Here is a 17,530-nt window from a genome sequence, read left to right as displayed (position 1 = left end):
TCCCACATTCCAAAAACATGCTAGGTTAATTGGCGACTCCAAATTGTCCATAGGTATGAATGTGAGTGTGAATGGTTGTTTGTCTATATGTGCCCTGTGATTGGCTGGCGACCAGTCAGGGATGTGCCCCGCCTCTCGCCCGAAGACAGCTGGGATAGGCTCCAGCACGCCCCGCGACCCTTGTGATGAAAAAGCGGTAGAAAATGAATGAAATTGTCCATAGGTATGAATGTGAGTGTGAATGGTTGTTTGTCTATATGTGCCCTGTGATTGGCTGGCGACCAGTCCAGTCCTCTTGCCCGACGCCATCTGGGATAGGCTCCAGCATACCCACAACCCTAATGATTATAAGCAGCATAGAAAATAGGTGGATGGAAGATTTCTTGTCTCGTTGACACCAGCCTGGGACAAAAATAATAATAATCACACAAAAACTGAACTGGATAATTTTGCTGTCTTTAATATATTATCATATTTCATGCATGTCCGTTTTCCTCGTCTCCTGCTTTCAGGCAAGAGTTCCATAGAATAGCATGAATGAAGTGAGCCCTTTTGTCATTTTTCTCCCAACATTTTTCTCAATTTCCAGATTGCGTAACCTATATTCGAGGTACCACTGCATTTTGTAGGAACACACCCCCCCAGTGTTGTATTAACGTGGAAAGAAAAGACTCATCGTGTGCCCAAGAACTTGTTTATAATCCCAACCTGTTAAAGCCCCATGCTACATGTGTTAAAAAAGCACTTCCATTGCGGCTTATTGTTATGTACTAGTCTTGTGGTTAACGGTCATGGCTTTGACTTGAAAGCTCTGTTTATGCTTGGAACATCAGGTGGACCCTTGTGCCCTCATGCTAATCATCAGTGCTGTTACGCCATTGCTATTGTTGTCATCACACACAGGCTTCAATTATTCCAACGAACCATGTTCTGAATCCCTATTTGACTTGGCCATCATTACATTCCGCCTTGTGATTGGCTGATTCATGATTAGCCTTTTATTATAAAATACGGTTGCCAGGATACCGGTGCTTCATGACTTCATGGGTCTTGGATTGGAATGTTCAGGTTCAGTTGTTTTAGCAAAGGTCTGCCAATTTCTTTTTTTTATTTTATTATTTTTTTTACATACATTCACATCCACACCACATCACATTGTAGGCATTTCTGGTTATTTATGCACTCTATATGTAATTATTTTATTTCTTAAACTAGTTTATTAGGTATATACAGTGACTGAGCTTTACACTGACAGTCAAAGGGTGCAGTACATTGATGCCAAGAAGTCTGTTACATACATTGTGTCTGTACATTTCATTTAACAAGCCGCACCAAGTGAGGGTGAGAAACAGGCCAAAAACAGGTTGACAAGGTGACCCATCCATTATATTGTTTTTGTTTGCTTTTTATTCTTCATAATAATTTATAGTAAATATTCTGTGAAGAATAGTATCGTGTCACAAGATCTCGCGAGTAAATGTACAAGTTTTCTCATGTCTCATGGGCAATAGGCCTGGGATAATCAGAAATGTGAACTCGATCATTTTGCTGACCATAAATTTCCAGGTGTCACCAGTAACAGACATTGCATAATATCGGCTTCCGCAGCGAGATCGAGCCGATCCAGTTGTTGTATCATGTCCATAACTAAGGGCTACACATCAACTTGCTAGGTTGCCACTCGACTCCCGCCACCTATGTGAATAAAACGTTACACCACCATGCAGACATGTCTGTGGTGTACCGTAGGCAAGTTAGTTTCACTTTGGACGTTGAATATTAGTCTCCATAGGCACAGCGGTAGTTCCCTCTCACTGTGCCCGAACTGCTATGTCATGTTGCAAGTATTCAACAATACTTACTTTGTTTGCGTGATGAAGTGTCATGCTCATCCGCAACCTTGGTATCCTCCTGGACCCCACCCTTTCATTTGAACCCCACATCAAACAGTTAACCCGGACTGCATTCTTCCATCTTAAGAACACAGCCCGACTCCGTCCATCACTTACATTCTCTGCCGCTGAATCCCTGATCCATGCATTCATCACAACCAGAATGGACTACTGCAACAGTATTCTCTATGGTACACCGTCCAAAACCCTCAACAAACTACAATATATTCAGAACTCCGCTGCCCGCCTCCTCACCTCCACCCGCTCCCGTCAACACATTACCCCTGTCCTCCAAAACCTCCACTGGCTTCCCGTTCCCCAACGCACTCACTTCAAAATTCTTCTCATATCCTACAAAGCCCTCCACGATCTGACCCCCCCCCCCCATATCTCACAGACCTGCTCCATCCACACAATCGCCCGCGCCCCCTTCTCTCCTCAGACTCCAACCTCCTGGCACTCCCCTGTAAGACTAAGCTCCGAACCTGGGGAGACAGAGCCTTCTCCATCGCTGCCCCCACCCTCTGGAACTCTTTACCTCATTCACTCCGTGCTTGCCCTGACCTTCCCAGTTTAAAAAATGCATACGGCACTTTTGCAACGGCACTTCGGAACAAATCCGCCCTGCTCGATTCCTTCGATTTGGAACCTTTCCAAGCCGCCTGGCCAGCCGCTACAGCGTCCTTCCGCTTTCTTTCCGAACGCACAAAGCAGTAAACATTGATGTATTGTTCGTATGCATTGCTCGGTGAGCGATGAATGGCAGTAATTCTCTTTTAGATGAACGAAAATAGGTAATCGAAATCACCGGGGTCGGCCATTGTCTGATTGTTGTGTTGGAATGCGAAGCACGCAGAGCTACGTGGAGTATCGCGTGGACTGGTACGCTCTCGCGCTAGCATACGACGACAGGGGACCAGTCTATTCGCGCTGAAATTTGACTGGGTCCCGCGGGTCGAACATACAGACATCGACATTTTCTGGTTTTCAAAAAAGCGTACGTTGATGTCTTAACCCCCTCCCCCTCTCGTACGGTTTGTACGCTTGTGAAAATGTTGAAAATTATGGATGGCCCCTAAATATGTTTTTAATGTCTAACTTTTTATACCTGACTGCTGTGCCCCGCCCCGCTTTTACTCTTGTTTTAACTGTGTATTAACCAATGAATGTTGTATTTTAATGTATTTTTTACTCTGTTTACTTGCTTTTATTCAACTCCATTCTTCTGTAGTGTCTTTGAGTATTTTGAAAAGCGCTATACAAATAAAATGTATTATTAATATTATTATGCAAAGCTATTTTTGGAACCATATTCAGTTCCACAAATTCACGTCTGTAACAGAAGCTAAGGATCGGGATCGGATCGGTAAGACTACAGAAAAAATGTGATCGGATCGGAAGCCAAAAAGTGCAGATCGGGACATCCCTAAAGCAAATAGAGCAATGAAACCTGTAAACAAGTCTGGCCAGGCTTTGTGGTGTCACATGAAGAAGAGCCAAAACTCTCTGGAATTCTGTAATCGATCCTTCAGCTTGTTGCATGTTGCGACATAAAAAAAAAAAGAAACCCTCCTGCTGCTCTCTTTGACCCAGTTGTGTTCATGCACCCTTGTCACATTTATGCAAATTTTTTTATAGATACAAATGAGCAGAATAAGTTTTAGCATTGCCAGTGTGCGTGTGAAGAAAAGGGGCCTATCATATCAGTCGTGTGAGAGCTTTTACGGCACGCTTGCAGCAATCTGCTTTTTCACTCTCCAGGTCCTTTATCCAGCCACAGCAGTTTTCCTGTGGGTTATTCTTCCTATCCCTCCACAGGAAAGCCGTCCCCCGCTGCTGTTTCCTATCCTGAGCTTTCCTCCTAGCCCCTGGACTTGTCGGACAACCCTTTCCCCTTACATTGTCGTCCACGATGAGGCAGTTGTGGGATATCACAGTGGATCTTTTTATGAGCCCCTTTTAAGGCAACGTCATCTCCCCACCATGAGACGTGACCTTTTTAACTTGGACAAACACAATACAAATCAAACAGTGGCACGTGCGCTCTGCGGAGGCTCCGCTTCATGTTCTCCACTTTGGCGCTGTCTTTACCTTGCTGATTTGTCCTGACATGTAAACATAATGGAGACCTTTCTTCCTTGTTCTGCTCTTCCAGGAACACGGAGGCCTTCTTCGAATCTTCCCAGAAGGAAAGGCCCAGTTTGCCGACATAGAGCCCAGATTTGATCGCCTCCTTTTATTTTGGTCAGACAGACGGAACCCCCACGAGGTTCAGCCTGCCTTCGCCACCAGGTGAGCGTTGTCATAATTCAAATTAAATCAACTTTATTTGTATAGCACTTTTCCTGCAAAGACATGTAACACAAAGTGCTTTACAGAATTAAAAACAATTACTACAATTAAAAGGAAAACAAATACTAAGAAAGCCCCTCCCTCCCACCCCCCCCCCACACACACACACCCACACATACACACAATCACACACAATCACACAATCACACACAGTAGGGAGACATGGCATGGCACTGAGGATCAAGGAAACGCCACCTTTGGGGCCGTCCACACTGGGAGGAGACCATCGGGGGACCAGCACCCGGGCCCCCCGACTCCGCCAGACGGGCAGACCCCCACATTAAAGGGAGGAACCCCCAGCCGGCCGGGTCGATGGGACCCAAGGATGGCACCCCCTCAGCAGACCCGACACATCCCCCAGTGTGGAGGACCCCCCCCTGAGGAAATACTGGCGTTAAAAGCTAAAAACTAAAAGTATAAAATAGGACTAAAAAGATAAAAACATGAGAAAAGTTTAAAAATATTAGTTAAAATCCTGATTAAAAAGGTGTGCCTTTAATCTTTTTTTTTTTTTAAATATCAACAGTCTCGGCAGTCCTGAGGCTCTACGGCAGGCTGTTCCACAGGCGGGGGCCATAGTGGCTAAATGCTGCCTCACCGTGGGTTTTCGTCCTGGGTTTTGGTATTGTTAATTAGACCCTTTTCCACCAAAAGTCTAGGAAACCTTGAGCTAGGGCGATGCCGGCGAGGATTGGCTGGGGGTACGGGGGCCAATAAGGAGGAGAACAACAGAGTAGCGCGAGTTTGAGTTAAAATGTCTGCCCGTCATTTAGCAAGTAGATTGCATGTCAGTTGCTCCATTTCCCTGGATGCATCATGGTTGGAAGAAGTGGACTTGGGCCCATACACTTATACTTACACTTATACACACCATACACTTATGCTTATTACCGTATGCATACAGCATACATACAGTGTTACAAATGGCCCCTCATGGTGGTACAGTGTAGCTCCCCACACAGTCACGCAGCGTCTGATGCTGTTTTTTGTAACTTTATTTACACCTGAACACATCAACAGCAGTGCAATTCCACCCCCCCCCCCCATATGTATCCAACTACAAGCACATCTCTAGTCCATTCGTCATTGCAACAACACTTCCTCATTGTCACTAGACTGCAAGATGCATTCACAGACACTCAGAACATCACAACAATGTCTTCATTATGCATTATGTATGTGTGGTCCAAATAAACAGAAAAAAGTGTATATTCTTATCACGCAGTTTGTGATTCTTAATGCAGAAGTGCAATGTTCTGCATTTAAGTTCCCAGGAAATTCACTCAAAACGTGTGAATTAATTTTCTTTGGCCTACTTTACATTGAATTTATCTGACCGAGTGGTTAGCTAGTTTCCTCTGTGTCCGTGTAGCAATCCTCATCCTGCCCCAGTGTTAATGATACCTGTATGAAATGTACTTTATTTGTCGCCATGGAGATGAGGACTCGTAATTTGGAAGAAAAGCTCTGCGCTCTGGCAAGACTTACTTTAGCCACACTAGTTATAGCGTGCTTGATTACATTTTGCAGCCAGCTAGCACATAGCCAGCATTGGATATCAGCGGAAGTGGACAGTACCTGAATTATACCCGTATTAGAAGCCTTGTTTATACGTAGCTGCAACATAAACTTAATTTAAGCTTAAAGCAAAATGACTTGAAATTCATTTGGTTTGGAGAGTAAACCAAATATGCACCAGAAAGCCAGTCTGTCAGGAAGTATAGGATGCTCTTATCTATAATGTTCCCATGATGATATACAGTAAAGTCTCGTTATATCGATATTGTCGGGAGTCGGAAAAAATATCGATATAACCGGACTGTCGATATATCCGATCCTGCGCCGAACTGCATTAAAAGTGGGCAATAATGCACTCGACATTGTTCTATAGTTTTGAACAATGTCGAGCAGGTTTCTCTCGTGTGTATAGAATCTATACACACGAGAGAAACCACGAACACCAGCATGTACATATGAAAAACAGTACACGAACGCAGTTGGCAGGCATGTGTTTGGCCAGCTATGTGGGGCGGGTTGAGCATGACCTGTGAACCAGGAAGTGCGGGAATCGGTGTGTGTGCTGTGCTCTGGTGGTGGAAGTGTGAAAAATAAAGTTGACTGGAAGCAGCCGTTCGCCGTGTTCTTTTTTGGCATTGAAATCCTGCTTTTGTATGGATATAAGCAGACCAAATTGGCTGGCGGGAGATGAAAAGGGCATCGTAGTAACCGGATTATCATAATAACCGGGTATCGTACTAACGGAACTAATTATATCATAAAAGATTAGAAATTTGCTGGGAAATGAAAATAGTATCGTAATAAGCAGTACTTCAATATAACCGATATCGACATAACGAGACTTTACTGTATGATTATGAAGCCTGGATATTGACATGGCCAATCTAGAGCCATCCATATCTTGCCCCTGATAAACTTCTCTGTTGTTTTTGGTGTGTTTTGATACATTATCTTGCACTGCGTGATGAAGAATCTTCCAATTATGGGTTGTTGGCAAATTGTGTATCTGAACCAGATGTAAATTCCGGGGAAAACGTTGAAAAACGCTTGATATCAAAGCAATAAAATTATAAAGAATGCAGGCGATTGGGATGAAACTTGTGTGAGGTGCTTGTGTGTATGCCATGCAAAGGTACAAATAGTAGAATGAACCTACATGTGAAAAAAAATAGGCCAACCTAAGGCAGGGGTGTCAGAAAAAAGGAAGGATTGAGGGACCACTTACATCACTGAGCTAATGTGTCTGCACGTAACAATTTAGCTTTGTGTTATGTGACAAGAAAATGAGTGTGCAGTTGTTCCTCGCTACATTGCTACTCTTTCACATTTTTTTACAAAGTAAGTTATTAATGATTTCTGTTCTTGAATGTTAGTTAAAAAACAATACATGTAAGGGAATTATAATTATTGTTGTCCTAAATTTTCTATTTTCACTGATTATGTCTCCTACATATATTGGTTAATACAAATGTAAGTATACAGGTGTTATTTCATGTCTGGGGGGCTATAATAATGTTGAAAACAATGTTTAGAATATTGTGAGCAGGTTTTCTATGTCATAATTATGAAAATATTCTATTTATTAATATTGAGTCACACTTTGCAGAAACCCACATATTGCAGTCCTGTCTGGAACCGATTAGCCGCGATAAACGAGAGATTATTCTAAAATTGAATCATATATGTGACTTGTTAGGCGGCACGGCGGTCGAGTGGTTAGCGCGCAGACCTCACAGCTAGGAGACCAGGGTTCAATTCCATCCTCAGCCATCTCTGTGTGGAGTTTGCATGTTCTCCCTGTGCATGCGTGGGTTTTCTCCGGGTACTCCGGTTTCCTCCCACATTCCAAAAACATGCTAGGTTAATTGGCGACTCCAAATTGTCCATAGGTATGAATGTGAGTGTGAATGGTTGTTTGTCTATATGTGCCCTGTGATTGGCTGGCAACCAGTCCAGGGTGTACCCCGCCTCTCGCCCAAAGAAAGCTGGGATAGGCACCCTTGTGAGGAAAAGCGGTAGAAAATGAATGAATGAATGTGACTTGTTCACACATGTGCCAAATTTTGTGGTGATTTTTGACATTTCAAGTCTTAATTTATAGGGTCAATAACAGCGCCACTATGTGGTGCATTCGTCAGAAAAAGAATAGCACATGCAAAAAACATACTAAAGGCAAATTCTCACCGTTTTGTATGGAAGAGTAAACATTGTAAACATAAACATTGAGTCCAAGTGAAGTCGATGCACATCCCCTAGCATCAACTGCGCCGCACCGCATGCATGCAAGCGTTATTTGAGCAATGACTCAATGCCTCTCATTCTGTCTCTGCAGGTATGCCATCACCGTGTGGTATTTTGATGCAGATGAGCGAGCCAGAGCGAAAGAAAAATATTTAACAGGTAGGGGTTTGATGTGCATTTCTGACCCCCTTTCACGTCATCTCGCATGGTTTGTTGACTTGCACCGTGTGCACACTCGGAACAAGCATGTTTGTTTTTTTTATTTGTCCCGCTCATGCAGGTGCAGGAGAAAAAGGAGTAAAGGTTGAACTCGGCAAGCCATCAGATCCTAGCTAGTGGGAAGCCTGCGTACGTGCGCTCCGTACAGCCGATAAGTGCTCTGTCCCCAGAAAGTGGCCTATAGAGAGCATGTGTGTGTCTTACATGAGGCGGCGGGAAGATGGATGTTTCTTACAGGACAAAAAAAAAACAAAAACAAGCATACCCAGCCAATTGTGGTCATACTCAACCTTGACAACCCAAACAGACCTTGAATGTCATGACATTGTACTGAAAGGGACGGTGTGCGTTTTTTTTTTTTTTTAACTTCCCCTTCCCTCCTTTTTAGAACATTCGCACCATACAACGTTCACAATAAATCACAGATGTCAAGCTCATCTCTCAGTTAATTCCTTAAAGGTACAGTGTTGTGCATAACCTCCATGCATTATGCTTTTCACGTGGAATCAGCTGTTTTTATTCTACTGTTTTGCAAATGTGCTTGAGTTTGCAATAAGGAGGAAACAAATGAATTAAATACATCTTTTAATGACAGACATTGGTCTTAAGTTTGACTTCATTCAGAAACCCTGTATTCAAAAACACCAACTTAACGTTTCGCAGAGTATAGCACCAAATGTAGTTGAATGCTGCCCTCTGCTGGAGGTCAGTGGCATTACACGCCTATTTTGTTCATCTCAGTTCCCCATGATGGTAATTTTATTGCTCACAATAGCTCAGGAAGCTGTTGTTTTATTTTGGCAGCATGTGTGCCTCACAGTCAGAAGATCCGAATTTTCCTTCCGGTACTCCGATTGCCTCCCACATCCCAAAAAACATGCATGTCGGTCGGTGTGAATGTATTGAGTAGCTGAGTGTGTCCTGGGATAGGCTCCAGCTCACTTGAATGTTTCTATTTTAACAAAAATGGAATGTTTCGGTACTCTTGGCATACATAGCATTTTGGACTTGAACCCTTTGAAAATAGTGTCAGTACTAAATAAGTGAGCTAAACATATTTATGTGGCTTCAATACTACAAAAGATATACTTTTTTGATTAAACTACACTCAACAAAAAATATAAACTTTTTTCACAATATGAACTCAAAAATGTAAAAGTTTTTCTGTATACAGAAAAGATTTGTCTCCAATGTTGAATCAAAATGCTGGTTACAGCACGATTATTGCACAGGTGTGTCTTAGGATGGCCACAATAAAAGGCCGCTCCTAAAAAGTATGAATGCCCAAAATACAGTACACAGTATTACAAAAACAATAAAAACATTACAATTTGACTGTTTTAATGAGTTAAAGGACTACTATTAACACATCTGTATGAAAAGAAACATGACATACAAATACAGTGCACAATGCAAAAGGTCAGGAAATATATTAATATAAACTAAAAAATAAAAACAAACCTTTAGAGCAGTCATATTGGGCCCTTGGAGTGTACATGGAGTGTGAAAAATCATTTAGCGGTGGTCCTTCATATACTGGCGTGTGTTAGTTCTTGCCTAGAACTACTATGAATGTATCAAGTCCAGTGTGCTTCACTAGGATAACAGTGCAAAAAAAACAGGAGTCAAGAAAACCACTGATTCCTTATCAGTAATGGCTGAGCTCCTCTGGAGGAAGGGGGAGGTGGTAAACGTCGTCCCCTCCCATGTAAGCGCTGATGCTGCTGCTTTGGCTCCCCCACTCGTAACTATCGGCAGCCAAACTGGCACAAACAAAAGGATCTGTTAAACCAGTGGTGAGCTCGGACGGCACTTTGATACATTTTATACATTAAAGATAGGAAACCTAATTCAATATAGGCCACTTCTCAAATACTACGTGGGCCTGAGAGGCAGGAAGTACTTTTAATGTTAGTGCAGACCTGCCAACATGTACACATTTGGTGTACTCGGCTTGCAGTTTGACTCTTGAATATGCTTGTATGCTTCACAGCTCTCCAGTCTGTCCAAATGCTTCCAAAAAATAATTGAGAACAACTGGTCTAGGCTAGGGGCGGCACGGCGGACGAGTGGTTAGCGCGCAGACCTCACAGATAGGAGATCAGGGTTCAATTCCACCCTCGGCCATATCTGTGTGGAGTTTGCATGTTCTCCCCGTGCATTGGGTGGGTTTTCTCCGGGTACTCCGGTTTCCTCCCACATTCCAAAAACATGCTAGGTTAATTGGTGACTCCAAATTGTCCATAGGTATGAATGTGAGTGTGAATGGTTGTTTGTCTATGGACTTAAAACCACCCATTAAGAACTATTTTTATGCGATTTGACTTTAATGTAAATTTAGTTAGTTGCTTTGGAATAAGCCCTGTGATTAGCTGGCGACCAGTCCAGGGTGTACCCCGCCTCTCGCCCAAAGACAGCTGGGATAGGCTCTAGCACCCCCCGCGACCCTCGTGAGGAAAAGCGGTAGAAAATTAATGAATGGTCTAGGCCAGGGGTGGGCAAACTTTTTGACTCGCGGGCCGCATTGATATGACAAAATTTACAGGGGGGGGGGGGGCAGACTATATATTTTACACGTAACAGTCCACCTGGTATTATTGTAGCTGTAAAATTGTCATGCAATCTGCTATTATTATTTATTATTTTATATTTATATTTAAATATTTTAAAAATAATAAAATATTATAATAATTACAATAAAATTAAAATAATTATATTATTATTATGTAAAATATGCAAATATAACAATATTATATATAATTAATATAATAATTAGCATTAATATAATAATTATAATAATAATAGTTCTAATAATTATAATAATAATAGTTCTAATAATTATAATAATCTAATAATAATAATTATTATTATTATTATTATTATTATGTGCTTGTGTCCCTTTTTTCAGGAACACTTTGTAAACAACAGACCATGTCAAAAAACGAAATTGATAAAACCATCAAAAGGTTGGCTCAGGCCATGATGCCAGGTTGTATGTTGAGTTTAAATGAAATACTTTGGAAAGATTGGGCGGGCCGTATTCAAACACTTGGCGGGCCGGATGTGGCCCCCGGGCCGTAGTTTGCCCACCCCTGGTCTAGGCCAATACATGCTATAATAATACCTCATTTATAATGGAACTAATATACGTATAGAGCCAATAAAAAAAATAAAATGTATTAAGGGTTAGCTAAAGATTTATATTTTTACCTGGCTTGGATGTTTTGAGGCATGACACTCCACGCTAGGTCATCGTCGCTGTCATAACGCCGAGGATTGTCGAAGAAATAAGCCCTGGATGAGAAGACATGGCCGGGAATCCCAGATCCACTCTGCAAAAAAAAAAATACAATGTGGTTAAAAGTTGTCACGTAAGTATTAAATATCCGCTGTTTCACAAGAAAAGCAACTTCCACGTCATCTGCTGTGTTGTAATCATCGACTTGTTTTTGTTTGAAAGAGGCCAAAAGGGAAGCACGGTCACATGGTCACATGGTCACATGCTACTTAATGACTCACCCTGTCCAGGTCGGGCTGGCGAACTCTGAAGAAGAACACCACAAGAGAAGTGGGGAGCAGCTCCCATACGAATAAGACCACCCCGAAGACCACGTAGCCGGTGTCGCCCAGAGTAGACTGTAAATCGGCCTGAAAGAAAATACAAACCTTTACAAATACAAACCATTTTGGAACTTAATTTCAATGGTATTTATAATAGTGTATTTACCAACATCATATCCATTCTGTCTGTCAATCAGATCCATAACATATGGACATACCACCTATGTTGACAACTTTGTGGGTTCGGTTTGGATGATGGACGTTCTGTCTTACAGAATCAGTTCCATACTTGGTCAAGTTCCACCATCAAGTCTGACAAGAGTTGATGGTCAAATGATTTTGAGACCTCAAAAGTCCCTACAAAATTTTAGTTTCTGCCTTTTTCCTGTACCTTCCTATTACCCGTCTGTATGGTGTCAAAAGGTGAGTGGTTTTACTTTGACTCTGAACTAACCTCTTATGTATAATACTGATGTTACTAAAAACACATGCTGTTTACATGATGGCTGTCTGCAGGACATTCTAAAATATGGTAATGGTTATGGTTTTATTTCATTTGAACATGCATCAGATTACAATTGAGTGCATCCCATAATCAGTTCACAGTTCCACATGTCCAAAAGGAGTAGGAAGAAGCAAAGCTTATTAAATCCTACCCCTCCATCTGGTACTTTTACAATCAGTAACTGTTGCATTTGTTCACTTCCTGCTTTCCATAATAGTTTTTTTTTTTTTAATAATGCACCTCGTACCAAAGTAGGAGGTGATATGAGCATCCAATGACATAATGGGTACCATAGTAAGTGTCAATATAGTGATATGTATAGCACATCATGACTGGTTCAAGACTCTTCATCCTTGTATTTAGCAAACATCAACTGCTTGTATTGTTTCTTGAATTGGCTCATCGTTGTGCATTGTTTGAGGTCCTTACTCAATCCATTCCATAGTTTGATTCCACATACTGAAATGCTATGCCTTTTTAACGTAGTCCTAGCATAGAAGTGTTTCAAATGTAGTTCTTCCCTGAGATCATATTTCTCCTCTCTTGTAGAGAAGTATTGGATGACATTTTTAGCTAATTGCTTATTTTTAGCCTTATGCATTATTTTAGCTGTTTGAAGATGAACTATATCAGCAAGTTGAAGTATTTGTGATTTTAGAAATAAGGAGTTAGTATGTTCTCTGTAGGCGGCATTATGAATTATCCTTACTGACCTTTTTTGCAGTACATTTAGCGAGTGAAGATCACTTTATCATTTTAACAACAAATAAAACAGTAGTTTTACTAGAATAAAGTTAAAGTATTAAGCAAAAAATATTTTAATCTAACAAAAAAAAATCAGTTTTCCAGTGTCTAATAAGAAGCAAAATTTTTGCTAATTTGTGAAAAAATTGTGTTGAGTAAAAATTCAAAATATAATGGGAATAAAGTCATAAATATAAAATGAAAATTTAGAAGAAGTTAAAATTGTTCGAAAATGTATTGTGCAAGAATACATTCATTTGAAAAATGAAGTTTTTAAATTTAATTTAGGTCTTATAGAGTTGAAATATGAAAGAAAATTTTTAAGTCATAATGTGAGAAACAAAATGAGGTTGGGGAAAAAAAGTCACTAGTTTATGAGAAGACATTTATGGGAATAAGTTGGAATATTTTGGGGGGAAAAAGACCGAAGTGCATACTACTAATGTATTTTTTTTTTACCTATATAACAAAGCTGAGATGCAGTTTTTTTCTTGAAATATAACTAAAAGAGACCATACATTATTTTAGCTGTTTGAAAATTAACTATATCAGCAAGTTGAAGTATTTGTGATTTTAAAAATAAGGAGTTAGTATGTTCTCTGTAGGCGGCATTATGAATTATCCTTACTGACCTTTTTTGCAGTACATTTAGCGAGTGAAGATCACTTTATCATTTTAACAACAAATAAAACAGTAATTTTACTAGAATTAAGCGAAAAATATTTTAATCTAACAAAAAATATCAGTTTTCCAGTTGTCTAATAAGAAGCAAATTTTTTGCTAATTTGTGAAAAAATGTGTTGAGTCAAAATTCCAAATATTATGGGAATAAAGTCATAATTATATATTATATATATTTTATATACAATAAAATTTATTGTATTGAAAATTGTATTGTTCGAGAATACATTAATTTGAAAAATGATTTTTTTTATTTAATTTTAGGTCATATAGAGTTGAAATATGAAAGAAAAATTTGAAGTCACAATGTGAGAAACAAAAATGAGGTTGGGGAAAAAAAAAGTCACTCGTTTATGAGCAGAACTTTATGGGAAGAAGTTGGAATATTTTGGGCAAAAAAAAGACAAGTGCATACTACTAATGTATTTTTTTTTACCTATATAACAAAGCTGAGATGCAGTTTTTTCTTGAAATATAACTAAAAGAGACCATTTCATCCTTTAATTTATTAGTATACGGCCCTTGTGGAAAATGTTTGGGCACCCCTGATCTAAGCGCTACCTGGTCGGAAACGTTGTACCAGTCGTAGTCAAAGGAGTTGATACTCTTGTTTGAGAGCCCCAGGACCACCAGGTTATAGCAGGCCCGGGATGTGTACAGAAGGATGACGATGGCCCCTATAGCGGTTACCTGGCACACCGACGTCCCCTGTAATGAACCCGAGACTGCAGGTTATCACCAACGTATTTCATGACCTCTACCATGTGGTTTCTCACCTTGGATTCCAGGTAAATGTTGGCCAGGGACATCTTGGCAATCTTGTAGAGACACAGCGAGAGCGACACAGCACACAGGACAAAGAGGGTGTCATTGATGGCCACCCTCACCAGCACCACCGTGTGAGCATCTGCAGACGACGTCCTCACCAGCATGGCGCAAACAAGGTTGACGGCTAAAAACACCAGGCTCATGGACAGGAAGACCAGGTAAAGTGGCAGTCTGGGAAACAAAAAATTTTTTAAAACTTCGCTTTGGTTCCAATTTTCTACAAGAAAAGCTCTGATAAAACATTGCATTGTTCTCAAATATCTTACTTTTTATTTTTCTACACAAAATAAGATGAAAAATAAATAAACAAATCAAGAATAAAGAAAATCAATCAATCAGTAATAAATAAATAAATAATAATAAAACGGCAAATAATAAAAACTTAAGAAACCACATATAGTTGGTGGGTAGACAAATTATTTTTTTCAGATTAAAATGAACAAAGCATTATTAGAGCCCTAATACGACTATAGTCACATTTATACTCTTTTTATTTACAACATATTGCGCAACTGCAGGGTCTTGAGACACATGCTAACTCGCAAACTAGAGAGCTAGCGACCTAAACGGTAGCCTTCAAGTTATTTCCTTTAAACTTAAATAGCCAAAAACTAACCACTTCCACACGGATAGGGAGGATAACTATTAACAGTTATTTAACCTTTAACATGAACATTAATCAAACGTAATAATTTTTTCTGGGTACATGATACCATACAGCATCCATATCAAACTTGCGCGGGCCGCACTAACATTAAACTTTCATATCAAGGCGGGGGCCTCAAACTAGTGTCCGCGTGTTTGAGACCCCTGCTATACAGTAACAAAATGTAGAATTGCAGTCAAAAACAATAACCTATACAGTAACAGGATGTAGAATTGCGGTAACCAAATGTGGAATTTCAGTACACAAAATGTAGTACTGCACTTGGATGAATGAATCTTATTGCACGTTTGAAGTATTATTGTACTGTATTGTATTGAACAGTGAGGTGTACGTTGTAGTAGTGCAAAAATAAGTATGTTCATTTATGATTGTTCATTGCAGTATTGTTCATTGTTCATTTAACCACCATTAGATATGAAATATTGGCATATTAAAGATGGTGTTGTACATCTTAACTTTCATAACTGACAATATTTACATTAAAAATATGATCAATTTTCCTGGGAAATTAGATAAATTCTGATCTCCTAGTATTCATTTATTTGTGTACGCAATTCATTATTCCTGAGTGCTTATATTGTACTGAGCAGCCAGGAGTGATAAGGTCTGCTGCTAGCTCTATGGTTATCATCACATTTCCCTCTTTACCATCACTGTACCTTATGCAAGCAACAAAAAGTAAAAGAGGTTGACCCTCCAGCTCATTAATACGTGACTTAAATACTATATATTTATACTACGTTACAGAATGTTGATTGTCAGCAGAAAAGCAAAATGGTGGTTTTACCTGTACCTCAGGAGCTCCGGTGCATATTTGGACTTGGCCTTGAACACAACCTGTCATGAGAAACCGTGAAAAAACATACACTGTAAATGCGTCATGGAGCCATTTTCACTTCCCCAATTTACACTCGAGCAACAAAATATCAAACAGGAAGCTTTGCTGATTTAAGCTTCTAGCACACATTTTCTACCGATGGCGCTGAATGATGCTTCGTTAGCCGCCAGACACGCTTTTGTTGAATATGTGAATTATGTAAGCAGATGAGGAGTGAGTCACTCCATCAGCCTTACAAGCGAAAGCTCCTCAGTATAGTTCAGGTGTTATTATAAAAATAGCACCTCATTGAGGACAGAGGAGGTACATTATGACCAGTGATGGATCATAGGGCTTTTCCACAATTTATAGTGAGATCTAATAGATTCATTTTCTACTGCTTTTTCCTCACGAGGGTCGCAGGGGGTGCTGGAGCCTATCCCAGCTGTCTTCGGGCTCGAGGCAGGGTACACCCTGGACTGGTCGCCGGCCAATCACATTGCACATATAGACAAACAACCATTCACACTCACATTCATACCTATGGACAATTTGGAGTCGCCAATTAACCTAGCATGTTTTTGGAATGTGGGAGGAAACCGGAGTACCCGGAGAAAACCCACGCATGCACGGGGAGAACATGCAAACTCCACACAGAGATGGCCGAGGGTGGAATTGAACCCTAGTCTCCTAGCTGTGAGGTCTGCGCGCTAGATCTACTACAAATAATAATAATAAATGTATTATTGTAGTTATATTCTGCCTGTTACATGGACATTGTACACTGTGCAGGTATTCATAAGTACATTAAGTATGCATGAAATGACATCATCACGTTGGCTCACCTGTGCAAAGTAGAGGTTCATGAGGCTGAGCGTGAAGAACTGCAGGCACACAGGGAAGCAGTAGAGCAGCCAGAACGGAAAAGGCCCCAAAGTGTTGGCCGTCACAAAGTTCTTGAAGTAGAAGGAGAAGAGCACCGTGCGCAGGGCCGACCACAGCAGGCACAGGAACAGGAACACGGTCTGGTAGCTGAAGCGCTTGTGTCGATACCGCAGCACCAACCAGAGCTGGACGTAGATGAAGATAAAGAGCAGCGAGTAGAAGGCGCTGTAGACCACCGTCAGACCCAGGGTCACGTAAGGGGGCACGGCCGGCGTGAGAGTGGGCAGAGGAAAGGAGTTGGACATCGGCGGCGGTTCTCTCTCCTCCACCGGGGCCTCCATGAGCTGCTCTCTGGGCCGAGAGATGAGGAGAGGGGGAGGAAGCGGCGGAGCGGTCCGGCTTAGCTTCAGACAAGCACAGTCTGCGTTGGCGCTACTAAAGCCGGCAGTCAAGAGGAGAGAAGCGGCGAGGGAGGAACGAGGCTCGCTTCCGGAGCCGCACACAAGCACAACATTATCAAACGCGGTGAGGGCGCCCGCTCAAGGGCTGAAGAAGCGGCGAGGAAGTTGAACAGGACAGCGGCCAGAGCCTCGCTGTCTGGCTGGTACTGCCGACAGGAC

The 17,530-nt window shown here is 41.1% G+C and overlaps 2 protein-coding genes across 4 annotated transcripts in view; one reads left to right on the top strand and one right to left on the bottom strand.

Moving 5' to 3' along the window:
* Positions 1-8,816, top strand: part of egln1a (egl-9 family hypoxia-inducible factor 1a) — a 21,796-nt gene extending 12,980 nt beyond the window's left edge. For both annotated transcript variants that reach the window (XM_058058206.2, XM_058058205.2), the window contains 3 exons: positions 4,048-4,184; positions 8,095-8,162; positions 8,284-8,816. In XM_058058206.2, coding sequence (XP_057914189.2) covers positions 4,048-4,184; positions 8,095-8,162; positions 8,284-8,339 — 261 coding nt within the window. In that variant the 3' untranslated portion in view covers positions 8,340-8,816. The remainder of the gene's footprint in view (positions 1-4,047; positions 4,185-8,094; positions 8,163-8,283) is intronic.
* gpr137ba (G protein-coupled receptor 137Ba) lies at positions 8,599-17,530 on the bottom strand. Of its 2 annotated transcripts, none has more exons than XM_058058203.2 (7): positions 16,871-17,530; positions 15,996-16,045; positions 14,490-14,712; positions 14,275-14,421; positions 11,742-11,870; positions 11,433-11,554; positions 8,599-9,985 (listed from the first exon to the last, which is right to left on the bottom strand). In XM_058058203.2, exons 1-7 carry the CDS (start codon positions 17,249-17,251, stop codon positions 9,871-9,873), a joined length of 1,167 nt encoding a protein of 388 aa, XP_057914186.2. In that variant the 5' UTR covers positions 17,252-17,530; the 3' UTR covers positions 8,599-9,870. The 2 variants fall into 2 exon arrangements, with proteins under 2 accessions (XP_057914186.2, XP_078655447.1); XM_078799321.1 differs by having other exon boundaries at positions 16,002-16,045.

Source organism: Doryrhamphus excisus, linkage group LG20, assembly GCF_037039965.1.
Source record: "Doryrhamphus excisus strain RoL-2023G ecotype Guam linkage group LG20, RoL_Dexc_Guam_v1.1, whole genome shotgun sequence".
NCBI lineage: Eukaryota > Metazoa > Chordata > Actinopteri > Syngnathiformes > Syngnathidae > Doryrhamphus > Doryrhamphus excisus.
This window is presented reverse-complemented; position numbering and strand designations above follow the sequence as displayed.

Excerpts from the sequence above, each read along its gene's own strand:
- gpr137ba (XM_058058203.2), bottom strand. The coding sequence starts at position 17,251 with ATGGAGGCCCCGGTGGAGGAGAGAGAACCGCCGCCGATGTCCAACTCC. Across the intron at positions 14,713-15,995 it reads CCGGAGCTCCTGAGGTACAG|ACTGCCACTTTACCTGGTCT; the intron begins GTAAAACCACCA and ends TTTGTTTCCCAG. Across the intron at positions 11,555-11,741 it reads GCCAGCCCGACCTGGACAGG|AGTGGATCTGGGATTCCCGG; the intron begins GTGAGTCATTAA and ends TTTTTTTTGCAG.